At 44.7% G+C, this 20491-nt stretch overlaps 1 protein-coding gene across 2 annotated transcripts in view; it reads right to left on the bottom strand.

Annotated features, from left to right (window-relative positions):
- The window catches only part of PTPRG (protein tyrosine phosphatase receptor type G), a 1528043-nt gene that overhangs the window by 215349 nt on the left and 1292203 nt on the right, over positions 1 to 20491 (bottom strand). For both annotated transcript variants that reach the window (XM_069643751.1, XM_069643750.1), the window contains 3 exons: positions 19737 to 19819; positions 19391 to 19525; positions 18834 to 18968 (listed from right to left, as the gene is read on the bottom strand). In XM_069643751.1, coding sequence (XP_069499852.1) covers positions 18834 to 18968; positions 19391 to 19525; positions 19737 to 19819 — 353 coding nt within the window. The remainder of the gene's footprint in view (positions 1 to 18833; positions 18969 to 19390; positions 19526 to 19736; positions 19820 to 20491) is intronic.

Genomic DNA, 20491 nt, shown 5'->3' on the forward strand with positions numbered 1-20491 from the left:
CCTGAGTATCATTCGTAGCCAAGCGTCTGCCCCCGTCAATACAACCAATGGTATCTGCGGTAAGCATGGGGACAGGTCCTCCATCATTTGACATGCCCTGCACCACACCTTCCACCCCAGTAGCATCATTTTAGGGCGCCCCACCATTTCCGCCCTGGGTACCCACATCTCTTTCAAATAAAAAGGTGCACAATCACGCCAAAACAGCCTAAGTTCAGAGGTCTCTTCATCAGAGAGCCATTTGGCAACATACTGCAACTGGCTTGCCACATAGTACGCCTCATAGTTGGGCAGCTTTATCCCTCCTTTGTCATGGAAGTTCTGAAGCGACCATAACACCACTCTGTTTCGCGTGCCATGCCACAAAAAGTCCCTACACATGCCATTCAATTTGGTGAAGAACTTCTTAGGAATCAGGTACGGCATGTTCCCGAAGTAGTGTAGGAGCCTCGGCAGGACCACCATCTTTAGCATTGCTCCCCGCCCCATCATCGCCAAAGGCAGCTTTGCCCAAAACTGCATGCACTTCTCGATATTCTTGATGGCTACTTCCGTATTGCACCTATGCTCTTCCTCCACGGTGTGATATATGTCTATCCCCAGGTACCGAAATGTGCTAACCACCACGGTACCTGGAATCCCCATGTACCCCCCTAATGGGAACAAGCTAAACTTCTGGGGGTTCACCGCTATGCCAGACAGCACAGCGTATCTCCCAAGCACCTCCAGATGTACTGGAGGTTTTCTTCTGGGAATCGCACATACAACAGCATGTCATCTGCATATAGGGAGATCAAATGCCGCTCCCCTTTCACCTCGATGCCTATGGTGTCATATTGCTGCCTCAGATATATCGCTAGGGGTTCCAGGGCCAGTATGTAGAGCATTGGAGACCACTGGCATCCCTGTCTAGTACCCCTGCTGAGCTGCCACCTCTCCGATATCACAGATCCTGTCTTAACTCTAGCCAGCGTTTCTCTATATAAAATTTTCGCCCACCTTACATATCCAGGCCCTAACCCCTTGATCGCATCCAAGGACACGATTGCCATTTCCTCATCACTTTCTCTGCCAAACTCAATAATTCTCTGGAGTCGCCTATGATTATTAATTTGCTAATAACCCTCTTCAGTCTATTTGCTAAGACAGCAGTTAATATCTTGCCGTCTTGATTCAGCATTGACAAGGGTCTAAAGGAACCACAGCTGTGCCCAGGTTTATTAGGATTGGGGAGAGGTATTATGACAGCCTCTCTCAGTGACTCCGGTAAGCATCCCGTCTCGAACGCTTCGTTTATCATCTCTAGCAGTGGGGGGGGGGGACCTCTTCTATGTATACTTTGTAAAATTCACTTGGGAGCCCATCTGTCCCTGGGGTTTTACTAGTAGGCAGCTGCCTCACCACCTCCCCCAATTCTTCCAAGGTGATCGGGGTGTCTAGTTCCTCTCTCTCCTCCTCGCTTATCTTGGGCTACCCCACATCCTCAAGCGTTTCATCATAGTGCGGCTACTTTCCCCATCATCTCTGTATAATACTTTATAATAATCCACAAACACTTGATTAACTCCCTCCTGGGTGTCCTCTACGCTACCGTCTTCTCTCTCTATAGTTCTGATTGTGACTCTGGGGGTCTCACTCTTATATAACCACGCCAAAAGTCTCCCCGGTTTATCACCTCCCGCATGCTGTCTCTCTATGTATTTTTTATAATTAAGGTTACACAATCTCTCCCAATATTCCGCACATTTTTGCTGTAGCTCTAGCTTCTCTGCTGTATCATCTCCGCCCTTTAAGGCCTCTTCTCATTTTTCTTCCGTCTCCTGCAGTTCAGCCAAAACCCCACCCTGTAGGCCCTTGGATTTCGCTATGGCCACACCCCTCATGACAACTTTGAAGGCCTCCCATAGTGTTCCCACAGAGTCGACGCTCCCAGTATTTGTTTCAAAATAATTTACGATCTCCTCCCTCAAGTCCTCTCTAAAAAAGGGGTCCCACAACGCCTCCGCTCGTAGGCGCCATGTCGAGATCCTCGCTCTCGGGGGGCAGTATTGCCATGAGAGAATCAGGGGCGAGTGGTCCGAGAGGACCCTGGCCTTATACTCCATATGTACAATCTCTGCTATCATTTCAGGTGATGCAAAGACATAATCCAGCCTCGTTGTTAACTGCTGTGGGGCAGAATAATGTGAATATTGCCTTTCACCGGGGGTGCCACACTCTCCATGCATCTTCCAACCCAAAGTCATCCAGCAATGTCTGTAACACCCTAGCTGCAGGGGCCGGTCTATCCAACTTCCCATCCGATCTGTCCAACCTCGGGTTCAATACGCAGTTGAAGTCCCCTCCCCAGATCACCGCGCTTCCTACACATGTGCTCAGGTTCGCACTCAATGTCCTAATGTACGCCGCTGTGTTCTGGTTCGGGGCATACATGTTAACAATGCTCATCTCCCTGTTCTCCACCAGTCCCCTCAGCATAACCATCCTCCCATCTGTCTCAGCCACCACTTGCAATCGCTGAAAAGGGATATGTGGCGCCACCCATATAAGCTCTCCTCTTGCATAGGCAGAGTACGATGAGCCAACCAGCACCCCTTTCCACTTCCCTGCGATCGTGTCCATCCTCTCTCGTGTAAGGTGGGTTTCCTGCAGCAATGCAATATCTATTTTCTGCCTGCGCAGGTACAACATAACTTTGTTCCTTTTTAAGTAGCTATTGAGCCCCCGCACATTCCATGTAAGTATCTTAATGTCCCCCATGGACTGTTACAGTTCTGTTCCCTCTCCCACAGGTGCAGTTTGACTTTGAATTCAAATCCAATCTGTATAGGTTTGCATCCCATTCTGAATTCCCTTTAACCAAAAACACACCAAACTACCCGCTCCCCCTCCCTCCCGCCCTCGTCCCTTCCCCAACATCACCCCCCCCCCCAACTGTTGCCCAGCTCCATCCCTGGATCTCAGGCTCCCCCGCATCTAGCTTTTTCTGGCTCTCGCCTGTACTCGAAGCTCCGCAGGGTGAGGCCGCCCTAGTGGCCAACCTACTACTACTATAACTATAATTCGGGGGGCAGGGTGCTTTCGCCCTGCCGCTCCTATGGCACATCGGATTGACTACACATTGCTATACAATTTGAATATATGTACACGCCACTATATTCCAGTCCTTCAAGTCCATCACAATCAGCGATATTTTATCAAAATATCAGCCTCCTACAGCCTCGCCCATTGTTCTTAGCCATCGTCTAGGCACCCCTGGGATGCTCACACGCCGCCTTAACAGAATGCATACTGTATCCCAGTCACTTATTGCATCCATCTTAGGTCTCTTCCGTGTCTTATTCCGGGCAGCCCTGCAGGTCCAGCCACGTCGTTGCTTCTTCTGGAGTGTCAAAAAAATACATTTTGCTCTTGTGCACCACCTTCAATTTTGCAGGGTACAGAAGCATATATTTTATCCCAGCCACACGCAGCCTCCTTTTGATGGTCACATAACTGTACCGTTGCCTCTGGACCAACATAGTATAATCTGGATACGCCGTGATGGTGCTCGAGCCCCTTTCGATTGTTCCACCTTTTCAGAAATACTCCAGTATTTTCTCGCGGTCTTTGCAGTTCAATATTTTGGCGACTATCGCCCGTGGAGGGGCCCCTGGTCTCGGCTTCCTCATAAGGGCTCTGTGTGCACGCACCACTGCAAATCCCTGCGAGAGTTTGCCAGCCCCAATTCCTTGTAAAAGTAGGTTCTCGATGTAGTCTGTCGGGTCCTGGCCCTCTTCACCCTCCGGCAAGCCCACCACACGAATATTGTTTCTCCTCGCTCTCCCTTCTGCTTCTTCTGCTCGAGACTCCAAGTTAGCCACCTGTTGTTTAAGGACATGGATCTCCTTTGCATTGTTCGTGCTGGTGTCCGTGTTAGTTTTCACCGCACCTTCCAGGCTGCTTGTTTGTTCCGCCAGCCCCCTGACATCTTGCCTCCGCAGGGAGACTTCAATGCTCACTGCTTCAATTTTAGCCTCCACGGAAGTGCGCAGGTCCAACATCGCAACCCCCCCCAAGAGTCTTTCAGCTCCGTGATGGTCTCTAAAATCTGATGATTATCAGCCGCTGTGGTGTCCTCCGCTGGTACCATCGGGCCTTTGGGTGCAATGGCCGCAGGAGAATGTTGTGTTTTGGCAAAAATATCCATTGTGGGTTATTTATTCTTATTCTTGCCCACGGCCCCTCGCGCTGACATCTTCCAGCCTTCGTTGGGCCTCTCTATCGCGATTCAGTGTCCGCGTGCCTCCCTGACTGTCTTTTCCACTCTTATCGGCTGTTGCAGTTATCTTCAAGCAGTTGCACCATCCGCCGCCTCTCGCCGCAGCTTGCTGCTCATCAATGTCGAGCGAGCGCTTCCTGTGCTTATCGTGGTGCGGCCTATCTGTTCGCACCCCCGCTGTCCCCGGGCTCCTGCCTTCCGGGTCAGCACACAAGCCATCGCGACACAAGGCTCACCGCCACAGGGGTTTTGCTCCGTCTCCACTTCGCCATCATCATTCTTTCCCAGCCGCGGCCGCCTTTAGTTCGCTTCTTCGGGTGCTCTAGTTTCATTTCCTTTGTTGTCGGCTATCTTGTGTGACAAGGGACTGAGCAGCCGCCATTGTTTGCCGAGCAATTCCTCCAGAATCCCACTTACGATTCTCTCGGTCTTTATACAGTGAGCAGCACACATGTTCCCATGCATGTGTGGTCAATCCTGGAACTAGTGGCGCGTTTTTAAAGGTAGTTTTCACGGATCATATGTCGGATTCTCCGGAGCTGCTCAGGAAGTAGGGCTACTCCATGGCTGCCCAAGCCACGCCCCGTCTCATAGATATTGGTACTAATCGCGATTCCATATCCTTACACCTCGTTGGAATCGCTAAGACTTCTCCATGCACATTTCCTATGGAGGGCCACATACGCTGCAACTAAATGCTCTGTGCCTCATTGCCACACGAGTACAAGCATACCTTCCACTACTGCTTGCGATCCGCAATACTGCTATGTAACACTATTTTTTACCCACTGCTAAATCTCCTTATGTATCTGCACCAGCAGCCTCCCTTACTGTCCATTTTAACCATCACCCTTTACTCAATCAGTATCTGATACAGATTGCTGTCACTTGGACTACCTCTTACAGCAGAATATTCTATGTCAACCTATGCACCTTGCTATCACAATTTATGTATTATTATCTAACTACATGTGTACAAACTCTTCACCTGCATCCTTTGCCATGTTTGCACCATGTATGTTTATCACATGTCTACTTTGTTTAGTATAATTTCTTCTTACTGGCGCTAACACATTACTTACATTAATATGCACTTTCTGCTAACATTTCACGCATAGCCTCCCAATTGCCTAACTTAGCAGCTCTATTGCCTATACTAGTCCCATACAATCTACAGGGCACAATGCCTAGCTAACCTATATAGTATCAGAACCAGACCCATCTAATTTACCTGGTAATCAATTGATATGCCTTGATATGCGTGTGTTGGCTTGCCACAGCTTTTTATCCATGTAACTCAAGTGAAAATATGTTTGTGTAACTATCGCCGGCATTTCCAAAATTCCTGCATCTCGCCATGTCTATAGCTGTGACATATGAATCATGCACCTTGCACCATGTAATCCGATTGTAACTTGACTATGTTTGACTGATTTACATTGATTGCAAGTACCTATATGCTCCTTTTACATGCTTACCCATTACTCGCCTCTGTAACATAATTTGACTATGCTCGGTAGTCAGCGCTGCAAATTGTATCATATTTTAACATATTCGATCTGCTTGTGCATACTAAAGGTAAATTGCACTTCCTCCTACTAGCCATGCTACCCCTTCAATCAATATTGCTCTTACTCTCATTTATTGAACATAACTCCGGTACCTCATTTCATTTTACGGCTAGAACCAAGGTTCTTCATTTAAATCAAATGAAATCCCATATTTGCCACAATATGCCGGTCTTACACCTTAGTATGTCATCCAACCTGCCTTTATCGAATGATATTCTCCCATCAAAATTCATACAACCATGTATGAATGTACTCCCATACTCTCTTCCGAGGCTCCCCCCATGTACTGACTCCATTAACCCGGTTCATACTGTTTCTTACCACAAAATAGCCGCGCCTCATTATCAAAAAATTGAACCAGAGACCATGCCTCTGGTTGACACTACAACTGTGCACCCAACATAGATGTTTGCCTAGAAAGATTACTTTAGCCCTATACCCCACAATGTTGCATAATTTCAGTACTGTCACACGATTGGCACAACATCAGTCTCAGACGCCTAAGGCCTACAACATAGGTACCATTCCTATGAACCCAAAAGACAGAGGTTCCGCCTGAACAACTACTACAGTTCCTTGCCTCGCACCACTGCAAAACCTCAGACTTGGTTTGAGAACCTTACAACAACAGTCACATATACTAAGAGATCATAATACAGGTACCGTTCACAAAGACCATTCCTCAGTAAAACCTATCAAACCTACTAACAATGATAAAACTCAAATACCTGTACCAAGCAACATCACAGATACTATCAAGGTAGGCCTTATCATGCTAGATCCCTTCAAGCACATGCCTTAGACATAGTAGATATTTGACTACCCAAGACCTTGATATAATTGCCATTACAGAAACATGGCTCAACCCAACATCAGGACCATCACTAGCACTAGCCCTACCAGATAACTATACCATTCTACGTGCAGATAGAGAGGCTAACACCACCAAAGGCGGTTTATCTTCAAATCAGCGTTAGAGCTAAGAATGGTTAATAAACAACACCTACTGTCCGCTGAACTTCTCTCTATTAAAGTATCCACGTCTGCCTCATCTACAATTACAATGCATCTAATCTACCGTCCTCCTGGCATTACCTCCACCTTTGAAAATTATATATCCCAGCTATTGTCCACCAACACTAAAAGTAAATCACAAGTCATCATCCTAGGAGACTTTAATCTAGGTCCCAATGATCTGAAAGTCTCTAAAGCGGCTGCCCTTATGGACACCATCTCTGAACTAGGGTTCACTCAACGTATAACAAGCCCGACCCATAATAAAGGTAGAACACTCGACTGGTTAGTAGACCTCAATTGCAGCATAAATCTATTGGCCAACACTCCCTGTGCTTGGACCAACCACCACCTTATCACATTTACCATTGATAAGGCAGTTCCCTCTCTGACACACATTCATGTTCCAGCCATGCCAACAAGAAGTAAACAGAACCTTACATTAGAAAACTTGATACCGTTATTACGCCTTATCACCCACCCCCATACCTTGCTTTCGGACCTATCCGACTTAGTTAATTTATACAACAAAACTATCCTTAAGGCCATCGATACAATAGTTCCCATAAAAATGCAAAAATCTAAACCTCGTGCCCATATCAACAAATGGTACACGCCCTACCTAAAGAATCTCAGGAAAGAAAAAGGTACAGCTGAAACAGCATGGAAAAAATTCCCCTCAGAAATGAATAAAATCATGTTCACAGCAGCCTCACTTAACTACAAAAACAGCTATTATACAGGCTAAAAAAGATAATTTCAATGACCGCATTGCCAAAGCCAATTCCAGTACCAAGGAATTATTTAACATATTGAAAGAACTTGAAGCTCCTGCTCCTATACCTGACCCATGCACGAAGGATACCCTATGGTGCACTAACATACAGAACGCGCTCCAAGATAAAATCACCATGCTCCTAAACAAAATAAAAATAAAGAAAATTATTATTGACAATGATTTACCTATGGACCTACCTTCATTCCTGGCGCCAAATCTGCCCCAATTCAATTTTAAGCCTCTTACCACAAAAGAAGTAGAACAGATCATACTTAAACTAAAACCATCCAACTGTAAGGGTGACGTCTGCCTGGCTACATTGATCAAAGAGGCAGCCAACATACTCGCCCCCTTCATTACCTCTTTCATTAATGCATCTTAACTCTAGCACCGTACCGACTAAGTTAAAAGATGCCTGGGTACTTCCATTACTAAAAAAAACATCTTTGGACCCCACTAACCCATCGAACTACAGACCCATCGAAGTAAAGACCCATTATGACTGTACTATTTCTACTAAAAACTCTGGACCGTGCAGCATACATCCAGATACAGTATTACTTGGAAACAAACAACCTATTAGGCCTAAAACAATCAGGCTTCAGACCTAGGCATGGGACTGCAACAGCGCTTATTGACTTAAAGACTCAAATTCAGATCCTCAAAGATAAAGGTAAATCTGCCCTATTATTACTAATCGACTTTGCTGCATTTGATTTTAGTAAACCATGAAATATTATGTAAACATTTGTCATCTGCTGCACACTTCTCAGACCAAGCTAATGCATGGATCAAATCCTTCCTGAGCAACAGATCCATGAGGGTCTTTGCACCCACAGCTTCATCATCATCCACACCAGTGACTTGTGGAGTCCCCCAGGGATCATGTGTGTCCCCTACCCTCTACAACGTATTCAGCAAACCTCTATTTGATATACTTGATTATCTGGGTGTCACATATACTAATTATGCAGATGACACCCAGATACTCATCCCCATCACTGGTGACTATGTTGCAGACAGTAAAACTCTCAATGACATTTACAGCACTATTCAAATTTGGATGGCCAAGCACGGCTTATGCCTAAACGATGACAAATCTAGTTACTCCTTCTCGGCTCCTCAACAAAATGGAAACAATTAGGATCCCTCTTCAAATCCTTCAATATCGACGATAACATCATTAAAGTACCAAATGACGTCAAAATATTAGGAATCTACATTGATTCAGCACTATCACTCACAAGACAAACCAATGCCTTAGCATCATCCACAGAATATACTTGCAAGCTTCTCACAGTGTGTCGACCTTACTTGACTATTCCTAACTGTATCTCTGTAGCAAGAGCATTAGTACTTTCCAAGCTTCACTATTGCAATCGGCTCTACCTAGGAACTTCCCAACAAAATATAAACAAAATGCAAGTCATGCAAAATAACGCTGTCCGATCTGCATGTAATATACCAAGAAAACAGCACATCACTGCAGCTAGACAGAATATCAAATGGCTTAATATCAAACAAAGAATAGACCTTAAATCACTCTCACTCACTCACTAATGCCTAAATAACGAGGCACCCACATACCTCTGCGACACCTTCGCATGCCACTTACCTTTGCGACATAGCAGAGCAGCGCAAGCACATTGCGTTGTTATCCCAGGATTTAACCAACAACGAACTGGTGGAGCTAGTTTCCCAGTTCTTGCTGCAAAAAAAATTGAATGCACTTCACATGTCCATAAGAGAAGAACCCTCCTTCTCTCTCTTCTGAAATAAGGTCAAGGCTTGGCTCACCGAGCAAGACCTCAACCTACCCTGCCCATAAAACATGCCTAGTCACTTTCAGAATGTTTCCTCACTGTCATTGGTGTGTACCTACCTTTTGTAAATTGTACAATATCTGTTCCTAGAATAGTAACATGTATAGTGTCTGTATATATATGATTATGTAACTCACCCATCTGTGCCTTTTCCCCTCACCTACTATCATATATCCTATAACATGTATTACCTTTTTAGTACAGCATGCATTGATTGATTGTGAAACATTTAAGTTTACAGCGGCCAGTTGCCCCAGGGCTTGGCCGCGCTTTACAAATAAATAAAATACAAAAAATAAATGTAATTGCTTGGCAGGCAAGAAACAGTGGTTTGAAGGGTTGCCCAGAGCGATGCCAGAGGTTAAGATTAATTTGACACCTTCCAACCATCACCTTCTTTGTTTTGTTTTGACATGTCCAGTGGCCATGGCTAGTGGGCCCCAAAAAAAGCTATTGGTGCAACACGTACAGAGGCCACGGTCGTATGCTATGGCCATTTGGCCCCAAAGAAACCTTATGGTGCTACATGTACAGTGGCCACTGGCCATGGCTAGTGGGTCCCAAAGAAACTATGGTATAACAAAACCCTTCAAATTCAGTGAAAAATCTTTTGTTAAGAGAGTTAAGGTAATCAAATTTAATGTAAAATATGCATAGCAACAAAACCTATGAAATTCACTGAAAAAACGTTTAGTTTGAAAACAGTTAAGATGAACAATACATTACAACAAAACCTTTCAAATTCAGTGAAAACACCTTAGTTAAAAAGACGTTAAGGTGAAAATGTAATGCAACAAAACCTTTGAAATTCGGCAGACAAATCAAGCAAATCTGAAGGCCATGGCTAGTGGGCCCCAACAAAACACACTCAGGCAACATGTCAACGCACCAAAACGAAAAAGTATGGCCACTGGCCATGGCAAAGTCCATGACTATTATTCCCAAAACAAACCTAGTGGTGTTGGCCGCGCTGAAGCCATGACTAGTTGGACCGTTTAGGAAACCTATTGGAGCAGTATGTAGAGATTCCACGGCCAAAGGTTGTGGGCACTGGTCATCGCTAGTGGGTAGGGAAGGAAAACTATTGAGGCAACATGTAAAGGAGCCTTAGCTGAAGGCCGGGCCAATGGTCACGGGTGAAGGCCAGGGCTAGTGAGTGGGAAAGAAGTGACTCAACAAGTATTGGGCTGAGCAAGTTATAAAGTATTGCAATAATCAATGCAAACAGTGGAGCATATAATGTTTCTGGGAGAAAAGGCAGGATTGTCCTCAAGATTTTAAGGTGAAAGTAACCAGATTGGCAGACTAAACAGATTTTAGCCTCCATAGAGAGAGAAGAGGCAATCTTTACCCCAGGAGGCCTAACCACATGAACAGGATTATGACAGGGACAAAATACAGGGGTCCAAAAGGAAACTGACCAAAGAGAAGCAACAGAAGAAAAGACCCAACAAGAAGGATTTCCGCCTTGTCTCCATTCAGTTTCAGCCGGATGTCGCCCAGCCAGCACCCAGTGGCCTCTAAGCAGCACAAAACTGAGATGAAGAGTTGGAATCTGTGTATCATCAGTAAAGGAGTAGCAACAGAAACCGTGGGAGTGGATGAGACCGACAAGAGGCTGAACATAAATAGTAAACAGATTCGCAAACAAGGCAGACCCCTGCGGAAGTGAGCGCTTCAGAACGGGAAAAGAAAATAAAGAGAGAATTTGAGACCCATCGGACAGAAAAGAAGAAAACCAGGCGAGGCCCGGGCCTGAGCGGCCTGCCGTGGAAAGACGGGCCTTTAAAATTGAGTGATCGATGTGTCGAATGTGGTTGACAGTTCTAATAAAATGAAGTCGCCCATTCCCCCACGGCCTGCCATCCGTGTCAGGTCATACACAACAGACACAAGGACACTCTTGGTACCATGGCCAGGCCTAAATCCAGACTTAAATAAATCAAAAAAAGATACTGTAGAGAATCCTGAAGCACAATCTTTAGTTTTTAACCAAGACCTACGTTTCTGTCTTTGCAAAAAATGGTACACAGTTCAAGGAAACAGATTTCTTCTGTCTGCACAGACCATTGAAAATTCACCTGAAGCAGTGAATGTGAGGCACCTGTGACAATGGGACAATGCGAGTGTCCTTGAGGGTTGCCCTGAGGGCATAACTACTATAAGCTCTCTGCAGTCTGCCAGGAATGAGTGGGGGAGAAGGGTTTAAGGTTACTCTATGGTCATACATTTAAGTATATAATACATCTTGTGATGAATCCCAGGTTATCATCACTGCTTTCATGGGGGGAGGCCCTTTTCATGAGCCAAGGTGCTGAGGCTGCTACCCGATAGTCCCCCTGGGGGAGGTACTTAGCGGGTGGATCTCATGGGGAGGAAAACCCTTCATGGGATTGGTGGCAATGGCCCTGGGAGAATGCAATATTCCTTTAACCCTCCCACCTTCCTTCACGAATCCTCCAATTCCTCATTACCTAATAATTCGATGTGCTGTAATAGCATATCCCAAGTGAGAACAACTGGGATGAGGAAGAGGACAAGAGGAATGATGATCACTCGTCAGAACCAAGACACATGATCTGGTCTCCTAGACGGTCCTATTGGTCAGCTGCCATTTAAAGCCAGAGAGGGAAGAGAATAATGGTGTCTATGACATCAGTCCAGCACGGACCCAAAACTCAGCAAGGTCCGTGCAGACACAGAGTGAAGAACGGCAGACGGTGACCTGGAGGGAAGCATGCTTTCAGAAGGTCCGCAACACAGAAGGCAGACCGGAGGTGAGGCAAGATACTCGCCGGTAACCGAAGCTGCAGGTGTGCATCAAAAATGGCAGAAAGCTGAAGAGAAGGGACATGTGAAACTGGAGATGGTCCTGCGAAGCCAGAAAAGCTGTCAGAGCTCTTGGAAAACTCACGAACAGCCAGAAGGTGACGGCCAACACCCTACAGGTACAAGGGTGGAAAATCACAGGGCTGGGGAGAGCAAGAGAGTACAAGGGGGAAGCCAAGCAGAAATGCAATATTCATTGAGGCAGAGTAATCAAGCAAAGTGGTTCTGTGGCCCATATAATGAAGGCATACCCCTGCCAGTAACAAAAGGGGATACAAACTTTACAAATATAAGTGGTACTCATAGACGTTGGCAGGAGAGTAAATCAAGGCTGTGGATCGAAGGAATATAAGGCCAAGAGAACGTTGTGCATAATCAAGTGAAGGGGGTCTGGAACCCATATAGGGAAAGCATACCGCAAAGTGATATCCACAGATCTTGGCAGGAAAGTAAACCAAGACTGTGGAACAAAAAGGAGTACAGAAAACATTGTGAACAATCCTGTGAAAGGGGTTTGGGACCTAGGTTCTGGAAGTACACCCCAAATTGTAATCAAGAGGAATTATAATTGTTATTGTGATATTTAATGAGCACACACCTAGCTTTGAGAAGCAACGGAGCACTTCATAGTGGTATACAACAATACAGATGCATAACAGAATGCTGTTTACAGGAAATAACAGATATAGAGTGAAGGATAGGATACAGAGGGGCAAAGAGGATGGTTACAGCTGTACAGAGTGGCGGGGAGGATGGCGTCTAGTGAGACATGAGGCACGGGGGGTGACATGATGGCCTAGCTGTTGAGGAGGAGAGACTCTTTGAAGAGGTGGGTCTTGAGTTCTTTTCTGAATTGTTGGAGGGCGTGGGCAAGCCTGATGCAGATGGGGAGGAGGTTTCATAGTCTTGGGGCGTGGGAAGGGAATCCCTGTCTTCTGGTCCTTTCCTTTTTGCAGCAGCCGATTTCAACTCTTCACATGTCCTGGCTTCTGGTAGTGCACTGTTGGCCTGAGATGCCGAGTTTCTACAGGAGGTAGCTGGGTGACTTGAGGGCGACTCCCTTATAGATGATGCAGCAAGACTCGAAGGTGATTCTTGGTGCAGTGGGAGCCAGTGAAGGTTGTTGAGGGCCGGGTGATGTGGTCCTATCTGGGTAGACCCTTGATGAATCGTGTGGCCGCGTGTAGGACACTTCTCAGGGGCACAGGAGGCCTTTGAGCAATACATTGCCCCAATCAAAGTGGGATAGGACCAGTGCTTGATCAGTGCATCTGAAGCTGCCCAGAGGCAGGAAGGGCTTGGCTTTCCATAAGAGGGAGAGTGGATGCTAAGCTGTCTACGTTTTCTTAATTATGTGTGTCTTGAAGGAGAGGGGTTTGTTAATGTGAAACCCAAGAGACTCGGAGCAGGAGTTGAGTCAGGGTTGATGATTAATAGCTAGGTCTGTATGTCCTGGTGTTCGGTGTTGTTGGTGAGGAGTAGACATTCGGTCTTGGAGTGGTTGAGAATCAAGTATGCACTGGACATCCAAGACTGGTTCAGTGAGAGACAGGTTTTGAGCCTGTGGATGTGCTTGATGTAGTCGAATTCCAGGTATAGCTGTGTGTGGATGGTGTGCGGCCACGAGGGCTCCCATCAGCTCCATGCATAGATTAAAGATCATTGGGGAAGAGGATGGAACCCTGCTGGACTCCACAGGTGACGGATAAAATTGGTCTAGGGGAGTCCATCTGAACAAATTGCTGATGGTTGGCGATGATAGGACAAGGTTGCTGATCTGCATTCTTCGATGTAGGGTGTCTGTGAGCGCCTGGTGGTCTACTAAGTCAAAAGCAGCCGAGTGGTGTAGTTGAACAAGGAGGCAAGGGTGGCTGTCAAGGATGTTGAGGGTGTTGTCGACCAGCTGTAAACCAAGGCTTTGGATAGAAGTGAATGCAGAGAAAGAGAATTGTGAATCCAGGAATGTATAATACCCTAGTTGGCAGGAAAGTGCGCCAAGAGGCGGGGTACTGGGAATAAGGATGGGACCCTCAAACCAGCTTGGCAAACATGTCCAGGCCATTCTTATTTGTTGCAGGACCTGGGAGTGAGGTATATTAAGTAAAGATAAAGATGTGTCAACTGTTAAAGAGACCGACCCAAAGTTGGATAAAGCTGGATAAAGGTGGAAAGAAACTGGGGAAAGGGAAACATCCCCTTGAGTCTTGTGGAACTTGAGTTTGCTTTTCTACACCCTTTTGGAACTTTTGTTTTCAGCACAAGATCTGGACTGCAGGTTGACAGCCAAGAGATACTTCCCTTTTCACTTTATATTGAGTTTATCTTGTGAGGGACAGGTTAGTATTTGGACACAGGACAGCAAACTTTTCTTTCGACATTCTGACAGACAGTTTCATTAGCTACCTTTGTTGAGGCAAGTAAACCCCTCTCAGAGACGGAGGCAGCAAGGTTTTGTGAGGAGTCAGCAATGAGAGCCAGACACAAGGTATATGTGTTTTCAAACAAAAACATTTATTGAAATTAAAAATGGGTTGGGAAATCATCTAACTGGCCCTATTTTAAGAGGAATGTCCCCACCTAAAAATTAAACTAAAGATCAGTCTGTTTCAGGAAGTCAGTAACTGAAAAGTTGTTTTTTTGTCCAAAATGACCTATCCAGACCCTCACACTAAAACAAAACAACAAAGGGGTGTAAGGAAATTTTTTTTCTTGATATTAGCAAAAGATTTCAAAACCAAAACATAATGACTCCAAAAAACATGCTCTCCGTGGAAAAGAACCTTGGATCCAAGGGGTGGTTCCCTTCCCCTGGATTCTTAAATAGAGTGACACAAGTACCACTTCAATAGTTCCTTTGTGTAAACCACATGTTTTGAAACAGTCTTTCTGTAAGATTCCCTTTAACTCTGCAGATTGCCTGGTACACTCCCTTGACAGGAATCTTCTTTCAAGCGCAACCATCTGGTGTACTCGCCTCCTAGGATTTCTTTTATAGTTCTATTCAGATCACCTGGCATACTCTCTTGCCAGGAATCTTAACATAATGTCAACTGCCTGGTGTACTTGCCTGTCTGGACTTCTCTTAATTGATTTAAAGTTCCTTGGTTATACCACAATGGCCTATACCATGAGGTAGTTGGTAAATATGCATAGGGTAACACTTGCTCAAACATGTTCTCCACACTGGCATCTCATGCATCTTTATTGGGGTTGGTCTTTGTACTGTGTCATGTCTGCATTCAAACCTTCTTCTTATTGGATTTTGAATTTGTACTTTGCCTTGACCGCATCCCAACAACCTTCAGGTTATCCAGTTATTTTGGGCAGACACACCAGTCTCTTCTAGCAACTCTGACTCTTCATGCGCCTTTGTAGAATAGCTGCTTCATTCACTTTCCACTCAGCAGAGGTCTTTCCAGCATTCTTTGTGGCACTGCAGCCACACGCTGGCTTCCTCTCTCAACTTGGACTAACGCTGCTTCCGGGAGCGGCCGACAACCAGAAGCTTCTGCACGTCTCCCTGTGTCTCCACAGCTTATCCTGCTGATCTGCAGCATCATTCCTTCTGGCTGGGTAGCTTTCTGTGTGATCCTCACGTTTGCGAGCCTCTGCATGGAGTTTCCAGTCCTCTCCTGCACTGTGCCCGACTTGTTAGCGCGGTCACCATCTTTAAATGTCCCGCACACCGTAGGCTTTGAAATACTAGCCTGCATGTTGTACTCTTTCATCCTCCCCCTCCTCACACTCAAGCGATTATGGGAGTTGGAGTCCATGATTGTCATTGGGCTTTTAACTCTCAAATGGTTTCTCTCAGAATTTGTATAATAAGGCATATTAGAAACAGAAGGTGATATGTATGAGTTGTGAATGTTTGGGCCAAAGGTGGGGGCCTGACTAGAATATTGTAAAGAAAAGATTTCTTGATTTCCTCTACAAGGGGGAACTGTTGGAGGACAAGAGGCCTTTAAGCTGTTGGTTATCAGATAGTCCTCCTCATGGGAAAGTGGTGGATTCTGTGTTTCATCCAATGAACTCAGGGTATCTCCACAGAGGTTGTATCCCACATTGTGATGCACCCTCATACAGCCGCACCCAAGGTCATGATCAGGTAGCAGCTACCATCCTCTGGCAACATGGGAGGAGGTCACTGCCGGGAACCGTGATGAGTCCATGGAATTCATCACAACTTCCCCCATTTTTGTTTTTAAAAAGTCTTTGCCAATCAACATACCACCCTTATGTCTGTCTCTTACTCATATACCCTCACAATATTTAACAGGGAAATGGACTACTTCCATATTTCTAAAGATTGTCTTGATTGTGAGAAATGCTACAAAATGTAAGTGATAGAGCATTTTGAAGCCTGGTGCTCAGTTGATAAAGGGGATCACACCCAGGTGATCTGTAATTGACCAGCTTGAACCCTGGATGTCCATTTATTAGTGTTGATCAGGCAGGCACTTAACTGGAAACCACATGCGCCTTTACAACTATATTCTTGAAAGGATGTCTACATCACATGCCTCAATGGCTCAGGTGTTTCTAAACAAGGAAGGTTTACCGAACGCATTCATTGATCCGTCTTAAATGTGATTATCCCTTAATCTAGTGATTCATAGTCTTTAGAGGTGATGCATTTCTCTTAATTGGTGTACTGTAGATGAATGATCGTTACTTGAACTCAATAAAACAGGAATATATGAAAACAAGAAATATGTTACAAATGATGAACAAGTTCCCTGGTATCAATTTCCCAAGACTTTCACCATAGATGTCTACTATTACATTTGAAAATAACATACTCCAAAGAATATCTGGGGGAAATATTAAAACAAAATACTGTATGGTACACTCAGAGCCCACCAAAGAATAAATAACATTGGTTGAGCAGACTTAAACATGGTGCCTGGTTGATTGATGGGTTCACCCAGTTCAGACATTCACTAATCTCAAACCCTTATACTTAATCTATGAAGAGTAGACCATGCAGGTGCTCAACCCTGCATATGATGACGTTACAGCCTTTGGTGTTTGAATGCTTATGTGCTTGAAAGGCCATCTACATTGCACTATCCTTTCCTTCACAGTGCTTGTGTGCCTGGGGCCAGCACATGCAGGCACTTCAGCCCTCCTTTAATGAAAGGAGCCACCCTTGTGGTGAAGTCATAGTGTCTCGGAATGCTGTAGCCTGTGTATCTTGTGGACAACCCAGCCGCAAAATGTGTCCGTCCGAGGGACGATTCACCAGATAAACAAGAGCAAAACCTACAAATGTTACTTTCAAATACAGTACCTCAGTAATGATGTCCTATAAAATTTAGTCCTAGACACTCCTAAAGTTTCCAATAATCAAGCACTTTTCTAGTCTATATTTAGCTATCCGCAAATCTAAAGCAAAACGACATTTTTGATTCCTCTTTTTTAAGGGATAGCTCAGGGGCAACGTGCTCGCCTTGGAAGCAAGAGGAAACGGAGCAACACAGGTTCGATCCCCGGGTCCGCGCTTAGAAACCTCTGGGTATTACGCATGTTATAAATAACCTTTCATATCATATCATACTTAAAATCACACACCCTACAATAGCCTGCGATAATTGATCAAGTTCCATCATCACACACCCTGCAAATGGCAGCGGGTATTATTGGTGGAAAAAGAGGAAGCCACATATAGTCGTGACTCATTTTCCTGTTGTATTTGTTTGTGCCCTTCATTGACCATTTGATGTAGCACTAAGAACAATTCTTCAGTTGCACTCCCATCAAAAAGAAAACTCAGTCTCCTGTGCTGCCCGCTACAGTACGTCTACAAATGGCATGCAGCACTGAACAGACACTGTAGGAATGGGAATGTGGGTTACATTTTCCAACTGTTGGGATGCTGACCAGTGCTGAAGATGGCGATTGCTGATGCTTGAAAGTAGAGGTTCCCACTGCTGGTGAGCTTTGCACTTGTACTGGTCCGTGTAACAGTGATGCAACAAAATATCTGTTTGCTCATTTTAGACTGGAAACAGCGGACAGGAAATGAGATCCAATGTTAAGATTTACTGTGGTACCTCTAGCCACAACGGTTACACGCTGGAGGAGGCCATCCACTTGCTTATGGCGTGATCTTACATTTAACCATGACGAATGTAAAATACAAATAAAAACAGACTTCATACTGAAATTCCATAAAGGCCATTCTTATTGTTAAAAAAGCCCTCTTAGTTTTAAATGGGCCAGTGGAAGTGGTAGGCCAAGGGCTACATAGTGACAGTCAGGCACTGCTCTACTGCTCTTGTAGGCATTTTAATTTCCATTTACTATGAATAACCTCACACTTCTAATAGGATAGGCTGGCGTATTGCCTCCTATACGCCTCACTTTGATTCACTTGGCTTGCATCCCTGCATTTCGATGCCCATCTCTACCCTTTGTTTAACTCTGTGATCAATTATTGAATGATCAAGCATGGATAAGAATATAATTATTTTAAACAGTTTCCTTTCTCCTGAATGAAGTTAAAAAATACCAATCAAGTAACAATTGAAACCAAGTTGAATGCCACATCTTACCTTTTTCATTTTTACATTCCTGATTGCAAAACGGCGAAGTGTGTAACAGGCGTGTACTTTTGTGCTCTTTAGTGTGACCATTATGTTCCCATATTCTTCACTGTTCTCAGTTGGCCAGTATTGATCACATTTTCTCTAATCAAGACAATGGAAAAACTGGTAAACTTAAGAAGTTTTTTGTATACTGCTTAAAACATTCTTTTTTTTCCAGTTTCTAGCGCTGCATATCACAATTACTATTACCCAACTCCAATTGTATGTATTTCATTGATCTATGAGTGATGAAATGCTGAATCAGACTAACTAGGAATGGACATTGCTAGGGAGAGGTTGCAGAAAGATGTCTGCAGCAAGTTCTTGAATGCCCAAGCTCTCACCCCTGATAAGGCAGCCTTACTGATCAACCAGCAAAACAACCCCGACTTAAAACGCACTCCGATATAGAAAAAGTTCCCTGTTCAATTTGGGCAGTGCCCCGCACCTCAAACAACTAACTTGTTAGATATATTGTACATTCTACATATACCAAACTCTGTGGAAGTGAAAAATGCACTTACTCTTCCCTTTTCGACAAGGTTTGTTATCATGACGATTATTCCGGTGTTCTGCTCCCAAATCATCCTCCAGAAATCTTCAAATGTGGACTTTAAAGGTCCCTGTGTGGCAATGTAAGCTTTTGCTTTGTTATATCCCTTCAAAGAAAAGAGAAAGCTCTTCATTGGCATTCAAATGAATAATTTAAAGGGAACAGGAAGACCACTCTTAATAGACTAAATGTATGAAAGTCTTTTTCCATGCAGGAGCAGCTGTGGAAATGCTTTGCCATAAAATGACCTTTCACATTGAAAAATTGATTTCACAGTCAGAAACAGGTTTTATTTTAATAAGACTTTCCAGACTTACATCAACATAGTTAGCATTAATAAAGTCACTGTGCTTTGAATCCTTTCCCGGTAATGGCCTCAACTTCACTCTACTGTGGTCATCTGCAGAAAGCACACAAATAATTAGAATATCTTCCAATAATATATATGCAATTTAGAAACATTACAATATTACCGTTGGGTGAATAAGTACACGTTTCAGAAACGATATGCAGCTAGTTCACAGTGGTACAGTCTTTGTATTGCTCAGAGCAAACCTAGCTCAAGAACAGCAGAGTACTTTAAAACCAGAGGTTGACTGGACTGGGCTTGGTATTTTATACAACAGCTCAGTACTGTTGGTGGAGGCAGAGGGATTTTTATTCCTCTTGCAGGTATTGTTGAAAGATCCACATTTTAGGGTTTTGCTGAACTCGAGAATGGTGAGGGCTACCCGATTAAGTTCTGGGCTGGTCATGGTGTAGCCGGATTAGGAGGCTTGAGAGTTTTCTCTTTGCAGGCTAGCTTTGACTCCAACCTTTTGATATATTTGCTACCTGAGGGTTGAATGTCCCCAGAGGTGTGGAGTTTAGCCACCAAGTAAGTTGATGCTCCATTTGAGATTGCTATATAGGTGATATATGTAGATTTGAATATGATCCTGGTGGGGAAAGGGAGCCTGTGAAGGGTGTGCCATGTTTAAGTGATATGGTTGAATTTGCAGGCACCTGTAATGATGTGGGCTGAAGTGTGGTTGGCTGCTTTGAGGGGGGCCATGTGTGCCGCTGGAAGCCC

This window comes from Ambystoma mexicanum, chromosome 2p (genome assembly GCF_040938575.1).
Source record: "Ambystoma mexicanum isolate Mex_15411 chromosome 2p, UKY_AmexF1_1, whole genome shotgun sequence".
In the NCBI taxonomy this organism is placed as follows: domain Eukaryota; kingdom Metazoa; phylum Chordata; class Amphibia; order Caudata; family Ambystomatidae; genus Ambystoma; species Ambystoma mexicanum.